The sequence below is a fragment of the Thunnus thynnus genome, chromosome 7, assembly GCF_963924715.1.
Source record: "Thunnus thynnus chromosome 7, fThuThy2.1, whole genome shotgun sequence".
Classification (NCBI taxonomy): Eukaryota; Metazoa; Chordata; class Actinopteri; order Scombriformes; family Scombridae; genus Thunnus; species Thunnus thynnus.
This window is the reverse complement of record NC_089523.1, coordinates 5,635,720-5,661,766: the sequence shown is the minus strand read 5'-3', so window position 1 is coordinate 5,661,766 and position 26,047 is coordinate 5,635,720. Positions and strand designations below refer to the sequence as shown.

General features: G+C 39.3%; 2 protein-coding genes and 1 non-coding gene across 3 annotated transcripts in view; all 3 read right to left on the bottom strand.

Moving 5' to 3' along the window:
* Nucleotides 1–533: 533 nt before the first annotated feature.
* LOC137185677 (phosphatidylinositol transfer protein alpha isoform-like) lies at nucleotides 534–14,507 on the bottom strand. Its single transcript, XM_067593967.1, has 12 exons — nucleotides 14,254–14,507; nucleotides 11,310–11,340; nucleotides 7,048–7,193; nucleotides 6,124–6,215; nucleotides 5,857–5,864; nucleotides 5,390–5,464; nucleotides 3,906–3,989; nucleotides 3,743–3,820; nucleotides 3,538–3,648; nucleotides 3,199–3,321; nucleotides 1,562–1,621; nucleotides 534–1,464 (listed from the first exon to the last, which is right to left on the bottom strand). Exons 1-11 carry the CDS (start codon nucleotides 14,268–14,270, stop codon nucleotides 1,574–1,576), a joined length of 813 nt encoding a protein of 270 aa, XP_067450068.1. The 5' UTR covers nucleotides 14,271–14,507; the 3' UTR covers nucleotides 534–1,464; nucleotides 1,562–1,573.
* On the bottom strand, nucleotides 9,751–9,932 carry LOC137186927 (U2 spliceosomal RNA). Its single transcript, XR_010929140.1, has one exon. It is a non-coding gene; the product is annotated as a U2 spliceosomal RNA (small nuclear RNA).
* An 847-nt stretch (nucleotides 14,508–15,354) lies between the features above and the next one.
* Nucleotides 15,355–26,047, bottom strand: part of LOC137185679 (large neutral amino acids transporter small subunit 4-like) — a 30,992-nt gene continuing 20,299 nt past the window's right edge. The window contains exons 8-14 of the mRNA XM_067593972.1: nucleotides 25,784–25,995; nucleotides 21,842–21,985; nucleotides 21,089–21,215; nucleotides 20,821–20,953; nucleotides 20,324–20,397; nucleotides 19,627–19,750; nucleotides 15,355–19,456 (exon numbers count right to left, since the gene is read on the bottom strand). Of these exons, the coding sequence (XP_067450073.1) occupies nucleotides 19,295–19,456; nucleotides 19,627–19,750; nucleotides 20,324–20,397; nucleotides 20,821–20,953; nucleotides 21,089–21,215; nucleotides 21,842–21,985; nucleotides 25,784–25,995 (976 nt within the window). The 3' untranslated portion in view covers nucleotides 15,355–19,294. The remainder of the gene's footprint in view (nucleotides 19,457–19,626; nucleotides 19,751–20,323; nucleotides 20,398–20,820; nucleotides 20,954–21,088; nucleotides 21,216–21,841; nucleotides 21,986–25,783; nucleotides 25,996–26,047) is intronic.

Sequence of the window (26,047 nt, the reverse complement as noted above, 5' to 3'; positions counted from 1 at the left end):
TATTCCTAGTGAAAAATCGTTTTTTTTTCCTCTCTGTCCTGCAACAAATTGCTTAGATTGTCTTTTTTTAGGTGGACCTTTAAGCCAAAAGTTAGTTATGTAGCGATCTTCACATATAGTTTATCAATTGACATACAAGAAGAATCTACAAAGCACAAGAGGCCTGTTTTTGGTTTTTTGGATGGTTCTTTGTTTTTACATCAGATGACGTCTTGGGGCGTGCTTTTATTTTGAAGGATTCAGACTTAACGTTTCATTGCTGCTGCTGGTTAAACTTCAGCTTTCTGTCTTTACTTCACATTAGCTGGAACCATATGAACTCACTTGTGAGGCCAGTGACACCATTACTAGAAAAAGACCAGTTTAAGTGATTTGAGAATTTGTAGCTGAACCTCACAATCATTCTCTTGACTGTGGTCTTTTTCAATCTGTAGTGTAATCAAGAGAACTATAGGTGAAAGGGATATGTGCTTGCAAACATACACATATTTTTCCAACAGAGGTACAATGTACAAATGTACAAGGAAGCAAGGAACAAATAAATTGTCTTTAATATACACAATTACAAGACTAGTTACATTAAAATCCAGGTTATTTCATTCAACACAGAACAAGACGTACAGTGACTTTTGAACAGTTATCAAGACAGAGCTGCTTTGTGTGTCAATCATTTTGAAATCTGTTCAGAGGTCAGGTTCTTCTTACATAAGATATTATCATCACCAACACTCAAAACCTCAACCCAAAGCTATAATTTTTAGAAAAAAAAAACAACAAAACAGCGGCTGGCATCATTGTCTAAAGTTAAACCGACCACCTGGCTGACAGCAGGTGCAGTCAGACCGGGATTACCACACTACTCTGAAAATCATAAAGGAAATCAACCATAAGCCGTATTTTCATTGTAATGCCTCCAGCCACCATGTCATGATGAATCAAATTACATCAGGAAATCTTATGCACAGGTGGGTGGAGGATTTCCAATATTGAAAAGAAGAGCTCTTTGAGAGAGGAAACCAACTGAATTTTCTCAAAAGTACTGTAGCCTACTTTATTTTAATTATAAAAAGACATTTTAAGATTCTGGTAACTCTGGAGTTTCTGCAGACAGAAGACTGGTGGATAATTTGACTTGTGCTGGTAAGTAAGTAAACACAATAAATCACTGACAACTGGAAAATACAGAAATGTTGCTTTTCCCTTCAGTTTTAAATTGAAGAAGACCCAACAGGCATAAGCAAGAATGCTTCATCTTCAAAACTAATTCCCAGTCTTGTAAACTTGTTTCTTGCTGCTGTTGTTTACGTATTTAATTGTAGTGCATAAATGCACAAAATTGCTTTACAATTATAAGCTCTTATTAAGAGCATATTTCATTGGGGTGTAACTGTTGTATTCTTGTTTATGCCGTTCAAGTTGTTCTAGGTCCAGTTTCCAAGGAGTCCTTCTGTATCAGAGAGTGATCTGAAGAGGAAAATAGAACAAGTTTTATAAATATGACTGATTCATCTTGGTCAAACTATGAATGTTAATCTCACCAAAATAACAGTTTAATACTCACTGGGTTAGCCGGTCAGTTGTCTTCAACTCCCATGCCTTTAACTTCTTCATTCTTCCTCATCTATGACATGGAAAGAGACACATTATTAAGAAGTGTACAAAAATGCCTAATTCTTTTACTCAGCACAAGTACTGCTGTTGGGGGCAAAACAATGATGTGAAAAACTGTTGAGACTACAGCAGCGTATTGCTGCCACCATAACAAAATACTGTTTATTTCCTTGGCGTCTGGTTATCACAGGACAATTCATGTTTTAACATGGCCCTTTTCACAAAATGACAATACATTTTTATGTTTTTTCTTGCTATAAAATATTTTGTTTTTATATATAAATTATTATACCGTTATACCGTTATTGCATGTTGTTGAAACATTTCTCATTGTAACGACATACAAAGGTTGCCAGTGTATCACATCTAGCACATATAGACGCACAATCATCTCATATACTTTTTTAATTTAACTTTTAATTTTTAGAGCATTTACTAATGATACATATGTTTTTGTCCAGATTAAAAGCTATGTGTAAAACTTGTGGGATTGTAACAGTGTTTGGTCTCTGCTCTGGCCAGGATGGTGGTGGAGAAGTGGTAATTAGCAGTCAATACTTTATAAAGATATATATAATCCTATATAGCTTCAGAGATGTGCAGTTTGTGATCACTGTTGATAAGACAGAGGGTGGGATTTTGGGCTTTGGTGCTGACGAGAGAGAGAGAGATGCTGTGAACTGAAGGCACAATAAAGTGCACCATCCTTCCTAATGTCAAGTCATCTGGTCTTGAGCTTTGTGCTCACGCTGTCAGAGAGGAGTGGCAGAAGGATAATAGATGTCCATTCTTGTCAGATAACATCTGCTGTCCAGCAGCCAACGCTGCACAGACCGATACAGAGCTGTAGCTGTAAAGTCGTTGACAATGACTGATCTAATCTGACACCAAATCCACACACAATAATCACTCATAAGCACACAAAGCACAAAATCTGCCCATAGCTATACTGCATGAAAATATCCTGTCACATGTTATATCAATCATGTTATATGACTGATCTAGACTACAGTGTATTATATTGTTAAATCAACATACCAATACATCATGTAATAGGGTTAGGGTTCTTAGTTAAAACTGAATAATTTGGTATTTAGTAATGAGAAAACTATATAATTATAAAATGATCTTAAAATGAGAAAGTTTTCATTTTTTTCACAAGAAACTGGGTGATTTTTTTGTCATGGTGGCAGTTATATGCTGCCATAGACAAATGACATAGGAAGTGATATAATAAACAGGTTTAACTAAGATATTTTTTCAAGAATCAATTAAACAAAATAACATTAACACAACATTAAGATTGATATATATTATATATACAGTATATCCTGTGTGTGTGTGTGTGTGTGTTTGTGTGTGTCTAGGCCATTCACTGTTCCTCAGGTTGTGGCATGTCGATATATATTGGGCAAGATATGCCCTGTCTCCTCCTAGGAGGATTTTTAATTTCAAGAGGTCATTAAGCTCTTTGAAATCTGAAATTACAGAGTTGAACTTGTTAAAGTAAATGTTCTGTATTTCATTGAATGTTTTACATTGCAGTAACAGTGGTGCAGTGTACAGTAAAATACTGAGCTCAGTCACCTCATCCAGCTCCTTCTTTGTCTCTTCCTCCATATGTCGTATGTCATCCATCGACAGATCGATCCACTTATCGATCCAGCAGAACAGCTGTCTGTGGAAGTGGGTGAACAAACGCTTCTCCACCTGAACAGAGCGAAGGGTGTGTGAGGATACAACAGTGAAACATTGGGAGAGGAGAGATTAGACAATAGTTACAGGGAAAAATATAAAAGTCATCTGTAGTATGGTGTGGTATCTTAACTCAAAGCAAGATTGGGCGCAATTCATACATTGGCCACCAGATGGCAATATATATCAAAACCCATATTTTCTCCTTGACAACCAACAACAATTTCATACCTTTTGAATGAGGCCCTCCATCTTGTTCTGTAGTCCCCTCCACTTGAATTTGACTGTGACTAGCTTATAGGCACACATGTGTGGGCAGTTGGGGTTGTTGGCAAGTTCTTTCTGCAAACACATGGATGCACAGATAACATTAAAAGCACAGCGTTTCCAGGCCCTTGAACTCTAAATATGAAATTATATATAATAGGTGTAGTACCTTCCAGTCAGGTCCCAGAGGCCCTCTACCCGTCTTCTCTGACTTAAAGATGGCTGGGTCCTGTTCTGGCTTGTAGTCCTACAGAACAAAGAAAGGTTGTGACTCTGAGCAATTACAAGCAGATTGTAAAACCTTTTCAATCATGTAGAATTGTTGCTCTTACCTTTGCACTTATGCAACTTCTGTCAGCAATGTCAATGTCAACAATCTCAGTTTTGTCCCATGCACTTTTGTCTAGTCCATGTACCTGTAGCAAGGCAATTAAATCAGATCATCACATTAGGTCAGTTCCTCAGTAAAGGCAGGTAAGACATATCTGATTTCATGTTTATACATACAACTTAACAAAACTTAGGGTTTGACCAGTGCAGGATAATGGGCTTTAATATATATCTATATTAGTGATTAATGGAGTGATGTTATCCAGTCTCTAAGATTCTTGCTGCACAGTCATACTAGCACAAAAGTCCCAGCAAATAAAAAGAGTGAATTTCATCACATTAGCTTCAGACGAACTTTGGAATGTATTTTAGACACAAGGATTGTGAATTTTGTCCCAAATTTCTTCCAGAGGGCTTGCTCTAGTAAGGCAAAAGGCTTGCTAAAAGTTCACCAAAAATATCTGTCATTTCTCAACTACAATGACCTTTTGTCAGACACTTGATAATAACATGGGGTAGCACACCAAAAGACTGTTGACCAAAATAACGTCAGCATGCTAACATGGTCACCATCTTAGCATGCTAACATTCGCTAATTAGTACTAAGCACAAAGTACAGCATAGGTTGTTCAGAATGTCATTAATCTTGCAGGTATATGGTCATGAACTTAAGTATTGCACAAATTAGCATTTGACACAGAATATGACTTCAAAATTAAGACCTCTTAAGACAACCACTAATTTAAGTTATAACTGTTTTATGATACTATTAATGGTTTATTTGCATTAGTTCTATCATTTCTGTAAACACAGCAGTACAACAGAACAGTACATTCAATAACGTTCATTTAACAAAATGTTTATTCTTCATACCAACTTCAATTATATATGTAACTATACCTGTAATGTCTTTGCTTAAAGATCCCCTCTAGACATACAACGATACTCTGCTAGGAACAATAATGTGTGTCTGATATAGTTTTTCCACAAAAAAAATAATTAAAATCCTTTAAAATCATAGAAATTGAATGTACCCCTTCTGCCTCATTTAATATTCTAAAAATCTATCTATGAATATGCAAATATCTTTCATTTCAGAAGTACAGTAGGACACAAAAGTCTCCTACTTCACTGTAAAGTTCATTCTCAGTGTGCACTGAAGGCTTCAAGTTGACACACTTGTGTAAGTTGAATACTCGACCAGGGTTGCCTTCCAAACTATTAGTGATGTCACAAATCATGCTTGTACGTCTGCCCCTTAAAAATCTGATTTTCAATGAGCACAGAGAAGACAGATTGGTCCCTTAACTAATGCTGTAAGGCCATTATAGGTGAGAGAATACGGCAACCACTTTCTACATGTAGCTATTTAGGCAGTGAGTATAACATCAAGATGTGCTTCAATGATGTTCAATCTGTCTGTTAATGAGATGGTGAGTAATATATGTTAGTACTGTTAATACTATAGCCAGATCACATGACTTACATTGTCCTGATCCCCCATATCGGGCTTGTGCCACGTCTCGATCTTAATCATGAAGTCGTCTTTCATGTATTCATTCTGTAAACATGGGAGAGATACACAATAGGGTCAGTCAGCAATCATACCTGCTGCGCGTGTCCACACACACAAAGTGATTGCATTACAGTGTGAAGAGGCATTGTGCATTAATGTCTGCACATGAGCATTAGCACATGTATGTGTGCCCATCGTGCACACACACACACACACACAGATCAGCTACTGTGTGAAGTGAAGCTCATCATTGCAGTGTCTCCTTTCATCTAACATGGTTACCATCTCATCTTTCACTGTGTTAAGTTGAACAGTTTCACTTCCATTACTATAGCGGATAAAAATAGTCTCATGGTTAAAGTTAAACTCAAAACATTTGCAGAAAGTTAAACTTTATTGTTACTTTTATTTGGAACCTAAAATGAAAAAATACTTACTGTAAGAACTGCATCAGAAGGAAAGGTGGACAGTGATGGGAGGAGGATGGATCAGAAAGAGAAGAAGAGACAAGGTTTTAGATCATACACAGATTTCAAGCATCAAGCTTTTCATTAGTGAAATTCTAAAATATACACTGTAACTGTGCATTGTCACTAAACAGCTGGCACAATAGAACCACAAGGCACTGACTGACAATGGGTTGCTCACGTGTATGCAGCGTTAAATTATGCATTGTGGTGTTTCGCGTATGCGGTGGGACTCACTGGTTCGACAGTAAGGATATGCATTCCAGGCCTTCTCGTGAACCTCGAGAGAACCTTTTGGGGCCAATACACTGATAACACGTGGCACTTTACTGCAGAGAGACAGACAATGATGTGGTTACATGAGTATGCACAGTCACAAAACACCAATTCTTGTCGCTTTATGGATTCACACTTACAGAAACATAAAACAGAGTAGGAATAGATCGATAGCAAAACAGAGGACTGTTTTTATAGTTTTCCTTGTTCCTTTTTTTGTTTCAACATTAGATAGATAATGCTGACATATTTACATTTGGGTTATTTTGTTTTTCTGTGTCTCTGTCTGAATCTGTCAACTTGAAAACATTTAATTAGATTCCCCCAAACTACATTATGCATGAATATCTTTTTAAAATAAAAATGATCCTTGGTTTTAAAGGACAGTTTTGGGACCTCTGCAAATCTGAAACTGTTTCCAAGGCTTGTCCACTCTCCAGAAAATTAATTACTGACATTTTTGTGGGGCATGAAAAAAAGTGTAGAAAATTTTCCAATTCCAGGACCCTGAACAGGATTAAATACGGAGAAAAAAAATGATATAAGAAAATCATATTGTCCCTGAGTATTGGATTTCTATTGAATACCTAATTTAGATTAGATATGTTGTTTGATTTTAGTAATTTTCAGTAATCTTCCTGTTGAATTAAAGAGTTAATGAAGACAACTGTCATGCCGAAAGAGAATAAACACCAGTTTTTTCACAACCTGACAACCCCTGAGTTGTTTTTAATTACTATTATAACTCATATTAAGCAATAGTAAATTATTTCTTAATCATCAACGAAGCCATTAATTATAACTTATAATCATTTTATCAAATAATTTCTGTGTATTCCTACTATGTCCTATGTATTGTGAGGCGTGCAGTGCTGAGCTGCGTACCTCTGCAGGTGGTAGATCTTGTGGGTGTACTGTCCCTTCTCTGTATCCTTCTCATAGGGCTCATTGACCAACACCTCCACGCCTTCTCCTCCACCCGTCTCGCTCTTACTGGCCTCTGCTACTGCGTACAGCTGACCCACTTGGTACTGCAGGGACAAAAGAGAGGATGGTTATTGTTGTGTACAGAGATACACAACAGCTTTTCAACAGCAGACATTTTGACTTGTCATAGCAGGAAAAACACAGGTGGAGCTAATAACATTAGGTTAGATTCATGAAATTAAAGCTGCACCGATCAATATTTTTAGATTAACATAGAATCAAATGGCTGTGTGATGAGAAAGGGGTTGCTCAACTATCATCCCGGTCTGCAGTTCTCCTCAGCTCTACAGAGCATTTTAACGTCTTTCAGCTTATTGTTTTGGCCCGCAGGTTTACCGTTTTGGTTCGGTTAGCAAAAATGATAAACCAACTGTACACTACCTGATCAGTAACAAATGGAGACAGACAAAGTTAGCAACTAGCTGGTTAACATAATGGAGAATTTAGCAGCTGAAGAGACAGATTTGTTTCCTCTAGAGTTGGTGGAGCCCAAAATAGAGCTAAAAAGGAGAGTGAATATTGGACTTATATTCATAAGGTAAATAGAAACACAACTCCAAATAAATGCTAATGTTGCTCAGTATCTGCTGGATGTGTAAATAGGAAGTTTTCTAATATTCTCTAACAACATTAAATAGCAATGTCAATGTTTGTTTACATCTTGTTCTGCTGCCCCCAAATGGCTAAAACAATCTATTAATGCAGCTTTAAGTTATCCAGTGATAAGTTAAAATGTCTTCTGTGAAGAACATCTACTGGTTGGAAAGAATATCAGAAGACTCTTCTTTATGTGTGGCATGTTTGGATAGAAACTGGTTTTTTTTCTCTATTCCATATTTGAGAGATGGATTAAAGTTATTTTATTTATTTTAATCACAGTGAATGAATGCCATACTTAACTAAGCTAAAGGTGACTGTTTCGTAAAAAACACTTTGCTAGTTTCTACATTCAATTCTGGCTAAGTAGCGGCTAATGGCTGTAGCACACTGGGCAGCTCAATCTTTAAAAAATAGGATTTAGAGGATTTCGTCCCAAACAATTTCTGTGTTGCATGTTTCACCTTGGTGCACAGGCATTCTGGAAAACAATACCATAGTGTTGCTACACTATTATGTAAGTTGTTTTTTTTTTAACGTATTTTATATATTTTTTCTATTATATCCAAGAGTCTCTCCAGAGAGCGGAAAGACAAGTTCATAGACCCCCATTGAAAATCCTTCTAACATGACCTCAGTTAAGCATTTATAAATGACCGTGAGTTAACCATTTCCCTTTTGGTATCCCAGACACAGACTTCAACATGGGAAAACCAGCAGAGTAAGCCTTTTCTCAACTTTTTCCGCCAGCACTTCCTCTCCACTCTCTTCTTCCCTCTACAACCCCTGTAGTTCAAACCCTCCCTGAGTCAGACAGAAGTGTTGTGACACTGGAAAGAGTGACTCACGTCACTGGGGCCGTCAGCTCTGCCAGACCCACACAACCATACTTAACACACACACACACACACACACACACACACACACAGAAAACTGTACACTGCTTGAAACCCTGTTTCTATAACAGCTGGTTGCTTTACATTCTGGTCCACTGAGGCTTCTACTGGTGGGGGAATACCTGTATGTTTGCCAGATCTGTAGGATTATTAAATGTTTGGGGATTCGTGTGACAGTTGGTGAGACCAGCGTTACATATCAGCTGTTGTTTATAGTTTAGCAGGACAGAAGTCTTGCATTTGAATCAAGCCAAGCCCTCTTCTCCCCGGAGACAGAGTGCTGTTACAAGCTAGTGACCTATTTTGGTAGCTGTAGATGCTCCGCCATGCTACTGTGAGTGGGAACTTGGGAATGTGACTTGCCATGTAGAACCAGTGTGTTTTGTCATTGTCGAGGCCTGTCAGATGAAATACAGGCCTTTATGAGCAGCTCAGGGACAGGAACTCGACATTCAGCTGCAAACAACAAACAGGCTGAACCTGAATAGAGGTTGTAATAAATATCGGGACAAAACAATATGTTGAGGCAAAGTGTTCAGTTTTTCAAGTTTGTCAGTAAAGTAGATCTGCTGGTTCACATCATGCTAATCCTTGACAGAAACAAGGTGTGGGCTGCGAATTAACGTTTTATTGTTTTATGACAACAAGAATCACCGGGTTAAAGTCTCAAGCTACATTTTGATCACATGTGAATAACCGTCAGAATGGTTTTAAGGGCTCCAGGCGACGCCATCGTTGTCTACCTGTTTTCATGTCTAAACTTGTTTGAAGCCATCAAACCTGGTGACAAAAGTTATCTGTAAGTTGCTTTTCATCAGCGTTGGTGGTTCTGAAAAAAATCAATTCAGGTCATTCAGTTATATTCAGTTAAAAAGTTACTGAAAGTTGATGCAAACAGTAATTTTAGGGGAAAAAATTCACCAACTTCTCCGTACAGAGCTGCACAGTAACTGAATACCTATTTGTATTTAAATTGTGTGATATTATTACATAGTCTGAAAGGGTTTCAACTAACAACCACTTTCATTATCTATCAATATGGTGATTATTTTCTTTATTGAAGGAGCACACCACTGATTTTACATGTCAAGTTCAGTTAATTCATCATGTGGAGTACTACTCAACCTGTGAAAACAGCTGTATAATGTCTTCTGTAGCTCAAGAGGGAGCTTTTTAAAGTCTGAGAAAATAACCCTGAAGATCTCAGGGTATTATGGGCTCAATGACTAAAAATCTAATTAAAAAGAACAGATACTACATTTGATCTTAGCCAAAAGGCAGAAATTTGGTCGATTTAGTCTATAAAATGTTCAAAGAGCCCAAGATGATATTTTTAAACATTTGAGAGGCTATAACCAGTGTTTTTTTGTCATTTTTGCCTAAAATACTACAGACAAAAATATGATTTAAGCGATTAACTAATAATTTAAATTTTTGCTGATTCATTTTCTGTTGACCAACTTATCAGTTAACAGAAGGAAATGTTTGTCTCTATGCAAAACTACATTTCCATAGTTTTTAAACTAAAAGTAATAGAAATGCAATACTGAGTAAACACTTATTATACTACTTTTGACCCAGATGGAATGCATTTTTTAAGTTTCCAAACACTGTGACTACAGCAGAGCCCACCAAATTTCAGTCCGATTTGCTCCAGCTCGAATTGTTATAATTGTCACACTTGTTACTCAACTAACGCAGGAATCCGAGGGATCAGAGGAAAAGCCAGTCATACAGGAAACAGTGATTATATGGCTTTCTGTTAAGCAACGGAAAAAACAAAGAGTGCAGTGTTGTAGTGTTGTATGGAATATTTGGATTAAACCATAGAATGAGTCAGTGGCTGTTAGGTAAGGAGACGAAAGGGTTCACACACAGGCGCAGAGTGGTTGGTTAGAGAAACACTGATGGCTCTCCTCACACAAATCCTAAGAGGGGGAAAGGTAAAGAAGCTGAACCTGCTTTCTCCATGATATGGAAGCAGCCGGTGGTATGGCAGATTAAACACAGCTAAATAAATTCTGGACCTGATATGAAGCTACAATAAAGGGTTTCAACTGCAAGGGCATCTGACAGCAGCCTAAAGTGACAGTCCTGAGAGTGGCTAACTAACACCAACGCATGTCTGGGCACATACTGTACTGAGTGCTAGCCACTTAGTGAACTATGCGCAAAATCCCATCTGTTCAGTAATGTCATCATCTGTACAGGCATTAAGATCAGATGCAGGATGATAACTGAAATATGTTGACCATCAACCTGGAGCAGCATTCCAGCTGGGAAAACTAACGAGAAGATACTGCAACACAGAGAGCACCTGAAAAATAATAAAGATTCATCAAATGGTACTAAAAGTGACTTGAAACTTTTTATACACCAAACAGGCAGAAAAGTTGTTTGAAACGCTAGAAAACAGTCCTGATGTGACCTTTGTGAAACCTTTAATTGTTCACCAAATGTGATGTAACTGTGTTTATAATAAACTGTCTGTGATTATATTCTTGGTTTTAATTGTTGATTGTCGCAGTCAAAGACAAGAACCAAACAGCCTACAGATAAAAAGGGACTGCAGATAAAAATGTAAGATAAAGCCTGAACGTGCATCACAATGATGTCAATCAGAACATACTGTTCTTGATAAAGAAAAGCAAATAAATGAGTCCTTACCTCCTCCACTGAAACGGGCAGGACGATTCGGCTATGAGAGACAAAAAGCACAAGAAGGTATTAGGGCGCGATTCTCCCAGTCAGCGATGAAACTCAAAACACAACATGAACAGCTGTACTGTTGAGCTACAGGATGATGACATTAGTGATGATGTCATATATAATTCATCCCTGTCAACATAAACATTTTGCCTTTAGGACTAACTTACAGACATCACCGCTCTGTTTAAATAATCTCACTAATTAGTCACATTTTATTTTATGTACAATAATTGTGGCTTGGCATGTGCAAAACAGAGGACAGGTTGTCTCTTGGATGACTCAATAAAATGAACAACCATAATAATACATGCTTCAGAAGTGCTAGTAGAAAAGTTCTTAAATGGTCAGAATCAGTGGGAGAAGTGTTTTCATTAAGTTATTTTTGTTTCCTGTTGATATACGCTACCTAATCAGTGTTTGCTACCTAGTTATATTAAAGAGTGCTGCACCCCCGCAAAGCTGGATGACTCACAGGAGACAGAGTGAAAAAGAATAGTCAATAGTCAAAGCAGTGGAGGTGGAGACATCCTGACTTTTAGTCCTTTATCTTGGTCGAGCTCAAAAAACACTGGAGCTAATTTCCCATGATGACATCATCAGGGTTTGTTTGTTTTTTTTACTTTGGAAAGCTCCTTCAGAGCCACGCAAGACATTATACAATTCTGTTTCACAGACGATGTAAGGCTGCAACTAACAATCCTTTTCATTCTAGATAAATATGCAGATTAGTTTCTCAATAAGTGAGGAGTCCAAAATGACTTCAAATTTTTGTCTGACCAACAGTCCAAAACCCAAAGACATTGAGTTTACAATTATATAAAACAGAAAAGTATTAAAATCCTCACATAGGAGAAGCTGGAACCAGAGAATTACTGTCATTTTTGCTTAGAAAATGACTAAAACAATTGTTCAATTATCAGAATACTTGCCTATTAATTTCCTGATGAACCAATCATTGGAGCTCTACTGTGTAGTTCAACAAGTAAACTTTACTTCATGTTGGAGAAGTGCTTCTACCTACACCTTAATTTGAAAGGTGAGGAAATCTGATTTTGAGACAAATGTGAGATGGGAAACACATTCTTTAGCAGAACAGTGATTTGTGGTTAACTGACCTACAGAGGTGACTGCCAGAGGCAATTTAGACACGCTCACCAGAGACCTAATAAAACTTCTAACGCCTCTCCTGGGGATTGGAGCTATAAAAGCACAATAACATCATCATGAGCCATGTCTTTAATAAGACCTCTGCTTTGAGAATGTATCTCAACTGATTTATAGTTCATACATAATGAGCACTGGGAAGTAGCAAGACAGTCTTCTGCTGATGTGTAAACCTACACAATGATCACAGGAACATAGAGAAGAGGAAATGATAAATCTACAATTGAAACCGCAACAGCCAGCAAACAAATAATAACTTTTATTGGAAACCCTGCATATGTGTGTGTCGCTGTGTTCTTTGTGTATCCTTCTCGCGTGCCATGATATGATAGCCAATTAATCGCCACCTGTTGCCAGTCTAGCAGGTCCTGAATATTTCATTAGAACAGATCAGAGTGGAAGAGGAGCCCTCCAGGCATGAACTTGACGGCTGGTTTAATGAAAAAGATACTGTATGTTCACCTGCTCTCAAATACTAACTGAGACACCGCACGGTTTAGCCATGATGTCCAACTATTTACCTATTTTAAGTATTTTTGATTGTATTTTAAACAGTAAATGATTATGTTGAAGCAAAAGCCTTAGTCTGTGATGTGTTGAACAAACTAAACACAAGTGATACTCTTTCCTGTTGGATAGTTTCCTACAACAAGGCCACCGGGGTCCATTCTCACTTTATTACAGACACTCTACAGTGAAATAACAGTCCCAGAAAATTAGGTTTCAACAGAAAAATTATAAAATATTTTTGAGTCACGAGTTGACCCTCCTAAGCATAACATAACATAACATAGTCGATCCTTTTAATGTACTTTGCACTATGGTCAGATGACAGGCAGCCGCTGGATGTTGGTCCAGCAATGATGTGCATATGACATGACAGTCATAAAACGTCCTGGCTCAGGAGTTACAGGAATGTAGAAAAGACTGGCTCATTCATTCATTCAAGCCCTTTGAGGTAAATTTGTGATTTGTGATTTAGGGCTATATACAGAAAACTTTTTGTCTTGGCTTACTGACTTAGCCTATATTAACATTTTTTATTTGCCAGGATCAAAATCCCGAAACCCTATCCAAACATTCGTCAATTTGACACGGCTTTGCTTATAAACTCACGAGCATGACTTAGGAAATGTGATTCAATGTGTTTTCTGAACATTTGAGAGGAATTCTTCAATTCGGCATACACCAATCCCTCAAAGTATTACTGAAGTCAGTGGAAATGTTACTTTCAAACTTGTTTGGCCGAACCTCTTCCTCCTAAATGACAGTCTGATGTCAGCAGGTTGACTAGGCGGTGGCGAGCAGTGTCCGCAAGACCTTAACAGTCAGTTTAGATACAAAGATAAAGCTCAGTCCACTAATACTGACTTGTCGACTGGCTCATACCACAACACGACCTAATTTGCTTTAAACTGTATCATGTCCGTATTTTTCAAAGAACCGACTACACTTTAAATTGTCTGAACTTTCTCTGGAGTTCTGATCGGTCCAACCTGGAGTTCAAACTCACTCACATAAGTTCAGCCGGCGCTGAAACACTCAGGGAGACACAACACTGTAGCTTACTGACTTAATAGCTACATTTGACCGTGTGTAGCTTTTTCCCGGTTGTAATAGTCACTAATTTTAAATACATTTGATATGGTTTAGTTAAGTGTTCTTGTCGACAGTGACACACTCTCTCTCTCCTGTCCAATAAAAAAACAACGCAGTTTCAGAAAGTTATAATACTCACAATTCTTTAATCAGCATTTTGACTGTGCTTCCGTCCAGACAGCAGTGTACGAGCGGCAGGAAACCCCTGGAAAGCTTCTTTAAGGCTGACAGGAGCCGTTCATTCACCGCCCGACGCCTTTTACTCCGGGTTTTCTTCCTGGAAGATGCCGTGTGTGTGCAAAGGGGCGCGGCATCGAAAGAGGAGGAGACACCTACCTTAAGTTTCAGGCAGGTGACTTGATGTGACGTTCAGGTGCAGCTGGTAAACCATTATAATGCGGACGTGAACTTTCTGCTGTGGTGATTAGTCTGTGTAGCTATGATAATACCCCTTCAACCTGCAATACTGCTGCTTTTTATTGCTACTCTTCAAAGTCATAGGTTTGCTGCTGTACCTCTTCTCCTACTAATAGGCATACTGCTACCATTGTGGCTAATACCAGTCAAATAATAATCATGATAATCATACTCATGGTTATAATGAAAATAAAGTCACACTTTACACTATCTGTTGTGATGCAAATCACATGCCTTTTAGGTTTCAAAGTGGACTTTACCACATTTTCAAGCTCACATGACACAAAGATCCTCGTGAGCCTAACAAATGTGATGCTTGTGAGGTTACATTCATGCAGGTGGCTGCCTGCCTTATCATGAGAGTTGTGATGCTCAAGCTTGCCAATAATTTTATTTACCAGCATCAGTTGGTGTACAAGGATAATGTTGGGCTAAGTTGTCATCTTCCGAGAGGGTGGGGTATTATACAGAACTGTGTACATGTGTGAAAACACCCAATGTGGTAAAACCAGTATAGGCAGGCTACAATCTGTCAACTCTGGTTCAACCTGTTTATGTGACACCTCAGACAGTTTGTCTCCACATAGGATGTTCTTCTGTGATTAGGAGACAGTTCTGAAGAAACTGCGTGTGTACTGTGGTTGCCCATCAGGTTTACCTACAAAATGCTGCTACATATCTTTTATCAAGCAGCAGATATCTCTGTTATGTTCTACTCTAGAGATCAGGAGTATTGGAAATACAGTGAGAGTGTGACCCCTACTGCTGTGAGAAAGTATTGTCCTTCCGTCAATAATGTCTGCCATTTGAAATAAGAGACACATTTATACAAATTATTGTCTTTATTTTGCTTCATATATTGATCTGTCGTTTTGTCTTTCAGTTGAAACATGACTTGAAACGTCAATGACAATGGCTATACTGTGGTACAAGACAAGAGAAAACCAAATATACAATATAAGAACATGAAAATACAAATCTTTGTAAACATCAGAAGAAAAAAAAGCTAAATAAAAGACAACAAAACTATGGTAGGTAGAAAAATACACAAAAGGTTCATGCTAAGGGGAGGGAAACAAGGCGTCGGTGTTCCAGCTGAAATCCCCGTTTCCTATCATCACAAGCAGCCATAAAAACACCCGTGAGCAAAAGCGGACACTAGGATTCATCTTCAGATGATAAACGATTCATCAATACATCAATCAATAAACCAAACTACTGCAGAAACGTTATCCTAGGGAGGTTGGGGTGAATCATATCAGACCGGGAAGGTGATGGTGTCAAGGACAGAGTGAGTCGTTTAAGGTACGGCAGTGAAGGAAAGTGCTGATAGTTTCCCTATTTTGAGGGAATGAAGTTTTTACCTGGTAACTCATCACTTATCTCAAGAAGGGTTTCCAGGCAAATGAAAAATCAACGTCCATCATCACCCACATTCATAGCGCTGGAGGAAAGTACTGCATCAGACTATATCTGTACCTGCCCTTTATCTCTCATCTTAACAGCATGCCAAGCCACATGGACGTCAGTTACAGGTCACACCAGTTTTCTAATAGACACACTCTATGGAATCAAATTAATGCCGTAATTTCTTACATGTGTTTTAAGATTGACACCCGTGGATACGGTTTTGTGACATGAAAAAAAAGTACACTAATTGAAGATTTGTTCACAGCAAATAAATTCACATTTGTATGTTTCAGAGCACAAATCTACAATATTGTATCTGAAGTACAAAATTGGTGTTTAGGGACACACTTTTCCTCCTTTTTTCATCAAATGTAGGTTTGTATCTACAAAGAACAAATGAAAATTGATGAATTTTAAAAAATCTGATTCGTCTTTCATCACTTCTCTCTAGAAATGAGGGTCTGGGCAAAAAACATAAATTAGTGCATAAAAATGCAAAAGAATGTAATGAATTCCTGCACAGTAAGGTTATTGAAAAGGATCCACTTTTTGTTCATTGACCTTGGTCGGGATATTGACATATTCAAAAAACGTACTGGTGATAGATATTGTGCGAAAATTCATTACTTTGTTCTGCATGATTTCATTTTTCTACACAACTGTCCACCAGGCTTGCATTAACAACATTCAATTTGTTTGTGAACGTATTTTTCTTATGCAAAAACTTTTAAATACAAGTGAACAATTTGTTTTTCCACTTCACTAAAGCTCACACATGTCACTCTCACATAACACGTTTAAATAATTACGGCACTCATTTCACTCCATACATTTGTCTTTGCACCTTTATAGGTAACAAACTGAGAGACAAGCGTCTGCCACACTGTCCGTGCACATAAAAGGCGATATAATGAACATGTGAAGCAATAGTTTCTTTTCTGTGAATATAAAAAAATAACAGCATCTTTCCGTTCCCATGTTCTGAATTACAAATCTACATCTGAAGCTCGGAGTATACATTCTTTGCATCATGCACCACTAGTAAGCAGCCATGCACTGTGTGTACGATACAGTGGGGGCAGGCCATTCAGAAATACACAACTGAGGTCCATTTTGGAGGTCTAAAGTGCATCATGTGCCATTCACTTCTCACTTAGTCATTCATTGGGAGCATCTGATGGCAGCAGACACTTGTCTCTCAGCTCTGTAGCCTGTCACTGGTGATCATTTCAAGACATATTTGCGGATGAATGAGCGGATGAAAGCAATGGATGGATGGATAGATAGATGAAGGGAGAGAGGGCCTGGGTGTGCCACATCCTGCCTGGATCAACTCCTCCCATCATCTGTACACATAGAGAGGCACTCTGAGGATCATGGCTGTCTTTGGAAGTGCCTCTGTGAGTTACTGCCAGGCAGAAAATATCTGAGGAGCTTCACCGTATGGCATTTGAAGTCAGTAGACTGAATCCAACAAGTGATTATTATCTATCTATCTCCTTCTCCACATGCCCCGTGCTTCTGTTCTGGGCTTTTCTCTCACAGACAAAGACTCTATTGGCTGCATTGAGTCTCATCACATTCCAGTTTTTATGAGAAGCTGGAGTGATGTGTCTTTATCAGCTTGCTAGCCTTCAAGTGTGTTAAGTCTCCCTTTGTGTCTGTAAGAGGTGAGTTCAAGTTTCCCAGAGCTGCTGCTGTGGTTGCACTTTGTGTTACAGTGCGGAATTACCACAAAACTGATTGGAAACCAAGACCAGAGTAGTGATAAACATTAGTAAACTCGATTGGTTCTTTGGAATCCTCGGTGTCAAAAATTACAACGTTTGTTTAGCTCTTGAAATTTGATGACAAATTGTTGCCTTTGTGGTAAAGTGACCTCAATTCCCCCCTAAAGCAAAATGCAAACACATTTCTGTGATTCAATTAGCACCTTTTTTTGATTTAGAAATACAGTCCATAAAATATACACTTTTGCCTCAGTGTGTGATTGTATGTCTACATGTTGCCCAGCACCTCACAGAAGCACTTATTGCTACAATGAATCAAGACTTTCAATTTCATGTGTGTAGCAGGTAGAATAACCTCTACACCACTCCAACCTTTACAAACACATTACGTCATCTTTGTCCCGTCTACCTACTCTAAACACATTTCTTTCTCCACATTGTCCCATCATATATAAGGAACAAAGATTTTAACAACACATCTGCAATCATATTGCAAGTAAATACATTGGAGAAAAACAACAAATATTCAAAATGTGATACAGTCCAGTGATACAAACACATGAAAGGACCGACATGGCAAGTTGAGTGTGTCTTCCTGCACTAGTGAAAAAGTTATATAACATAAAACCAGCAGTGTCTCTGGCATGCAGTGTAGTTTATCTAATGCTAAAAACCAGTTTCTCACTGCAGTGTTTTCTTGACCAACTTTAAAGCCATCATATCACTCAAACTGTGTATTTTGATCCACTGAGCTGCTACCAATACTGGTGTCTGTAGAGCCTTATTCATCTTAATGCCCTCGAGCACAGGAGGGAGCAGAGATGCCATGACTTAGGATGCCACTTTAGGACTTCCTCAAATTAAACAGACGACAGGCAGCTCCGTTAAAAACTGCGCTGTCTGAGAAAGATGACAATTTACTGGGCGAATCATGCATCAGAGAACCACAGACAAACCTGGACCAGTCGGAAAGCAAAGGTCATGATGGTTACTGGCATGTTCATGTTCATAACGCACCAGTTTTTACGTGAGGTGGCTCAAAAGCACAATACTGTCACTCTGAAATCTCCTCACTGTGGCTTTCCATTGGCTGGCATCTTCTTCTTTTACATTTTTTTAAGTGGGAGGACAGACAGACAGAGGTTGAACCAGTCGACCAACAGTGAAAGACATAACGGCACATAAATCAAAATTGGCAAGAGTGAGGAAAAGATGTGAAGAGGAGTCATTTGGGGAGTTATAATGAGTCTGTCACTGCTTCTTTCTCCCATTAGTCTATTTTTTCCCCAGTTCAGCCTCCAAGTGGCTAGAAAAGATGTGTGTGTGTGCCAGGTTTCTCACAGTGTATAGCAACAAGGAAGATGAAACTGGGTGTCACAGTGATGTGCACTGTGCAGTCATGTTTGACCAAATATGATTGGCAGTACTGTATAATGGTGTGTGAAAATGTGTGTGTGGGGAATGTAAGGGATTTGTGAGTCATCTGTGAGTGCAGACGAACTGAGAGAGGCGCCGCAGCAACAGGGAGGACAGGGTGAATGAATTTATCCCTTCCCCGCTCTTCTTCTCTCTCTCTTTAGTTTGGCTTGTCCTCTTCAGTTTTTGAAAACTCTTCTTCGTTGTCTAGACAAAGGCCTCGGGCTTGCTGCCATTGTTGATCTTGACGTAAATCTTGGGATCCTCGTCCTGCTCGTCTCTGAGGCGCTGGAGGTGGCGGCTGTGGCACAGCAGGTACAAGGGCAGGCAAAATCCTAGCATGCTCAGCACCAACAGGCCCACATTCACCTAAAGACAACATGAGGGTCAGACTGACACACTGGCATTGGCCAAAAATACAAAATATCACAGTTCCAATGTTAAGAGAGCTTTAACCTCCCCTGGAGGCCTGAATCATTTCCACTGCATTTGCTCCTTCACTCACTTATGCTAATATCCAATTATTTTTGTTATCTTACCCATAGAGGGTCTTTGTCCAGGGGTCCCATCATGGCCATGAAGAGAGGCTGCTGGAGCAGGGCGAACAGAGCACTGATCAGAGACTGCATGCCTGTCAGGCTGCCAAACTGGGAGGATGGGTACCTGCAGTGAAAAAACAACATGTCTCAGATGGTAAGTTTAAAAAGGTTTTATCACTAACCCAACCCTGTCCTTAACCCCAGCCAACACCTTTAGGGTGAACAAATTTCAGATAAATTTGCAAGTCCTAAAAAGCTCTAACACACTCACGCATGGGTCACAACTATGATTAAGAAGCGTGTCAAAATGAACACAAAGGAATTTATTTCATGTTGCAAATCGCAGCTTGTGTGTTGCAGATTTGGTGAAATGGGCCCCAGGCCTCGTTCCCAAACATCAGTGCTCAGCCCAACTAATGCTGTTGTGGCTGAACTGGCACAAATCCCTGCAGCCAGTTTCCAAAATCTATCAGCCTGCATTCACAGAAGAGTGTGGGCTGATATAGCAGCATATTCATGTCCATGGTTTTGGAATCTCATTTTCAACAATCACAAATGGTTGTAATGTTTCGTGTCCACATACTTTTGGCCATGTAATATATATATATATATATATATATATATATATAATAAATGGTATAGTCTGTGGTATTATGATGCATTGTTATGCTGTTAGCTTTTGAACATATACACTTACACAGCAGCATAGAGGCCTCCGACTGCAGAGTGGATGAAACCTCTGACGATAGTGTGCAGGATGAAGGATAGAATCTGAAGAGAAGGAGAAAAGAGGGAAAAAAAGATTCTATTAGGTACCAGGTCAGTTCACAGCTTGCGTGTCTTCAATGTGAAATGGCTTTCATCTTTGATAAATGAGACTGATTCAGAACAAGTAAATAACATGCAATGATTCTTTTGTCCAGTAGGTGTCACTGGAGCACTTAGAAACATCAGGAACTGCATTGCCATGTGAATTGCTCCCTTTTGAACATCATGTACATCTCTCAGTCTCTCCCTCTCTGCAGTGTTAACTCCCCCTTTGAAGGAGACTCAGGGGTTCAACAGCACATGCTGGGAAATGTGCATCCTCAAAAAGCATGAAAGAGCCTTAATCTCTGAAGGACTCTAACTGCTTAAGATATGTGAGGAACCAATAAAACAGCTCTCTATCCACCAGTGTGGGTGTTTGCCTACCTGAAGCGGCAGGCTGGGGATGAGGCAGGTTATTCCAAAGCCAACCAGGAGGAGGTTGGTGAAGATGAAGGCTCTAGTGGCATTGATGATCTTCTGAATTGTTTTGTCAGGGCGACGGGGCTGACCGGGCTCTCTGATAGAAAAGACAATAGAACATTACCTTCTTCACATTTGGTAATTTCAATTAACAGTAAACATCAGAAATGATCTTTTTCTCAACACTAATATGTTTTTCTTTTTCTTTGTTGTGATTTTTGCGCACCCTCACCTTTTGGTGCACTTCTCGTTCTCATCCTCGCAGTCTTTGAGTTTCCAGTCCATGACGTAGCCAATCACAGGAGAGGTGATCAGACACAAAAGCTGGAGCACGCCGAAGATGGACGCGTAGACACTCACTGAGAGACAGACAACAGTGCAGAAAGTTAGGATCATCGTTTTACGCTATTCTTCGAGTTGTTGAACTGGGATCGAGTAGGATGAGTAGCTTGGAGGAGTGTGCACATAGAAACAGGCAAAGACATTGTAAGGGATATAGAGACAGTTTTGTGGAAGTTACAGGGGCTTTATGGGTTGTGACCACAAATTTTACCCCAGACGTTGTGCTCTCACAAGACAGATAAAGAGGACAGACAGCTGAGGAGAGAGGCTGAAGAATGTACATGGTTAGAAGTTTAAAAGTTCAGCCTGAAGTCTCTTACCCACTTGCATCTTCTCCACTGAAACAGCAGCAGGAAGCCAGCATGACAGGAAAAGACAGAGAGCAAGGGAGACGAACAGAGATGGAGGGGAGTTAAAAACAAACAATAAAGGCAGTTAAGCTGAGCAAAAAGCAGCTGAGAGAGGACTGTTAGTTGTCATGGAGCAGAGAGAAAAGAGTCTAAGGAGTGAACATCCAGAGCAACAATTAAAGGCTATGGTCAGATGTTAAAGGAAAAAAACAGAAACCATTCAGATAAAATAATCTGTGTTTTTGAGTAGAGTTTAATCCACTATGTGCAAGCAAAAGCACACACACACACACCTGTACTGAGGTCTCTGTTTGTCAGTGACTCCAGGATGGTGTTCATGGCCCCCATATAGAAGATGAGGCGCAGTTGGGTCACACACATGGTGACAAGACTCAGCAGGAAAATGGGACTGAAGATACTCTTCATGAAGGACTGAGCTGCAGAGGAAATGAGAGAAGAGAACAGTCATTAGAGTCAAGGCTAGATCAAATCTGTGACTTCTTATTAAATATCAGATATAGCCAAGTCTGTGTTCACATTTCCTAGTACAGAGATCCCTCTCTGAACACAGCAACATGAAGACTTACAATGAAATGGGTTTTTTTTATTTAACATTATTTTTCACTGTCTTTTTTACAAAATAATTATTAATTTGAAAGTATCAAAGTATCCGAGAGTTTCCCAAACACTGGGGTTAACCGTACATTACTCGGTTATTCAGTTATATTGTGTTCCTGATGTACAAAAATAAACGTTTACATTATCAAGCAGCAGGTTGTATCTTCAAGGGTATTTTTGTGATATCATAGATCTACTGCCTTACCGTTAAAATGTTTGCAAAACCAACATTTAAATCCAATATTTCCATAGACTGTGCAGGCCACAAGCTTTACATATGTTCCAGTGAAAAAGAAGAAGAACAGCAGAGTAGAGTCTGTGGAAATATTGGATTTGAATGTTGTTTCACTGTAACACTGTGGGCAGGCAGTAGATATCTGTCAGGTTACAAAAATACCCTTGAATATATAACACCCACTGCTGGACAAGATTTTAAAAATTACATATTAAAAGGATACCCCAATGATTTACTATTGCACTTCCACAAAGTTGGGGGACTCACAAGAGATGGATTTTAAAAGATCAAATGTCAACGAGGTAAAACTATAGGTGACATGACAGGAGGATTCTAGGGCAAGTTGATCATTAATCTAACTTGTGAATATAAATAGAAAATGGACACAACAGCCCATATGGTGAAGTGCTGGACAAACCAATTAATGGTTGGTGCACAGATGGAGCTGGGTTTATTACCCAGAACAACAGGTATCCATCCGAGGCTTAATTAAAGGATTTGTTTGGTCACAAGTCATGCTCGCAAGGCATTGTAATTTTTTATATGAACATGCATTGCTTGATAATTGTTAGAATAAGAGCATGAGGCCATTTTTACATTAACACCCTATCTGTCTTTCTGCCTCTGGTCAAAATAGTGGTCATGTGAGACTGCATTAACATTATCTAAATGCTAACATCAGCACGCTAACATTGTGAATGTTAACCTTAGCAGGTAATGTTTACGCTGACCACCATGTCAGCTTAGCATGTCAGCAAGCTGATGTGCTAATTAGCACAACACATGAAAACTCACAATGGCATCACAGTTTGTTGAGACATTTCACTCAAAATCATGAATGTCAACCATACAGTGCACTAAGGGAAAAGACAGAGGATCCCCAAAGTCAGAAGGCTATATTGTCAGGAACCACAAATGTTTGTACAACATATTAGGCCGAATTATGTATTACATTTTGAGATATTTGACTGGATAAGTGAAATTTTGACCTGCTGGTCGGGATCACATGTCATTAGGATTCTTCCTCTTGGCACTGTGGATATCGGTACCAAATAATTTCATGGAGTAACAAGAAAGGTCAATAGTTGTAGAGATATTTCAATCTGGACCGAAGTGGTGGCCTGACCAACCAACACTGACATCCCTAAAGCCACACTACAAGCATGGCTGAAGAAATGCGTGGTTTGATATTGTTCCTGCATTGATCAATGCACAAGTAGCTATAATATGATAAAAAGCAACCTGACAACCATCAATTTCAAGATTTAAAAAAAAGGTCTTGAAGAGGTTGAGCAATAAGAAACACAAAGTACACAGTATGTATTTCATTTTGACTTAAAAATCTGAGCAAAGAAGTAGAAAAAGACCCTCTCTGCCCGTCTTCAGTGCTGGCTCAGGATGTAGTTTGTATACCAAACTAGTACACTGTGTTGAGAGTGTCAGTACAGCTACATGATTTGTGTTTAATTCAAATTCAAAAGGCGCTTAAAACCTCAACAGATATGACGAAAAGACACAACAACTAATAATTAAATACACTGAAACCTTCACCGGTGCCATCAAATTAGAGAGAAACCGGTTTATGAGTGTGTGTAATATGGGCCTCTTTAAATCTGCTGGCAGACAGAACATGTCCAGCTGTTATGAAACCAACCATGTGCATCCTGACTGCACTCTGAACACACACACACACACACACACATGCAGACGACCAGCTGATGCTTGGCCTTCAACCCACAATAATGCTTCTCTAGAGCTCCCTGCCAGCCAGTTCCACACCTGCTGAGCGGCTTTTCTAAGAATGGGGTCTGAACAGATTCCACGGTCCATTTGGTACCAAAGAGACCAAGAGGGGAGTAACCAGGCCACCCCTGCTGGGAGTCCCTGACCCCAGTATGGGAGAACCAGAGGGGCTGGAGGAAAGTGGGAGGGCCTCAGGAGACCTGGAGGTGTAGTGGTAACAGAAATTAGCTTAGTGTGGATGTAGGGCAGAGGTAAAGGGGCATTTAAGGGGTACCATTGGGATGTAAGTTGTGTTTGTGCCTAATTGTTGTGTACAGATCTAGGTCAGACCCTGATGTTCCAGCAGGCATGGTGCAACTTAAGCATACATTTGGAGTCGTGTTTGTGATGAATATAAGTCCACGATTCACTCTTTTTTGGTCTTCACCAAGTTCTATCTCGGTGGCTAAGTGCTCCACAAAGTTCATTAGCTAATCACTAACTTGTCTTGCCAATGTTTGGTGTTGATAACATACAGTTGCAGCTTACAATGAGGTTAATAAGAGTGTAGCTTGTGTGCCGGAAAACCAAAACCACAAACAAAAAGAGTAAAAAACGTGTCATAGAGCTGAGAGGAATCGCAAAGTCAGGTGATTATTATCTGTGGAGTTGACACTATGAGCGACGCATTTCACATTACACAAAGTCATTTGACTCATTGTTAATGTAAAAAATATTGAATTGTGCAGCTTTAAATCAAAAAGAAATTAAGGGATTTAGTATTTCTACACCAGAATTATATTCCTGGCAGTGTGGCAAATTCTTTTTTTTACAATTGGGTCAGGAGAAAAGTAACAAAAATATGACAAGTAAATTAATAAATACAGTACATTGTAAAAATCATAATTAATACTTTTTTGGTGTCAAACTTATATCAGGGGGGTGGGATTGTGGCCACATTTACCTTGTGTTGTATATCACGGTGTTTAATATTAAATAATTTCATTGCCAAGCTTTAATCAATTACAAACATATACATTAAGAGAACAGAAGCAGCTTAATGATTTGGGTCCCAATGGAGCACTTTATAACATGCTCATATTACTATTCTTCCCCAGGACCATGGGATGGACTGTTATCTCGAAAGCCTTTGTCCATCATGGAGCTTTCAGACAGATCTGGCACAGATGTACTCTCCTGCTCACTTCATTCACAACGCCGACTCTAACAGCAGACCGGCTTTTGAAAACCATAAGATGAATATTCATAAGTTGGCAAAGGGGACGTGAAAAATGGTGGGACTGTCTTTGCTTGAGACTGAATCATTAGAGCACAAGGGAGCGCTTATGTTGACTTATCTGAATTTTTGAAAAGCTCTGTTTTACCATTAGGATTCTGTCTCTCTTGCAGACACAGGCAGCTGTTGTGACATTCTCTCAGCAGCATGTTGGGAATTCCAGTCTTGGATGGCAATAAAGGCCATGAAAAAAAATGTGAATGGGCTTGTATGGAGAGTGCAATACCAGAAGTTGTCCAAGCAGCACCTACTCAGTTAAATTTAAACTTTACCAATTGGTTTCTACTTTTACTACTGCCTTACTACAGATTCCCAAAGCAACTCCCAGAACTATTAAAGTTTGATCTCCAGTTTCAGACTTACTCTCCTCCTTGGCCTTGCACTTCACCTCCAGGTCAACGGTGGACAGGCACAGCTTGTTGGCCTCCTGTGAAGCCAGGTCTTTGGGCGGCTGGTGTTGCTGCTTTATGGAGTTGCCAACACTGAGACGCCGCCCCACAGTGGTCACCTGCCGATAAAACTGCTTCCCTGTGATCTTGTGGTCAAAGCCCAGCCAGCTGAACTTGATCTTCACCCTGAGGGAACGGTGGAAGGAGAGGAGAAAGTGTAAGATGATTGTGAGCACAA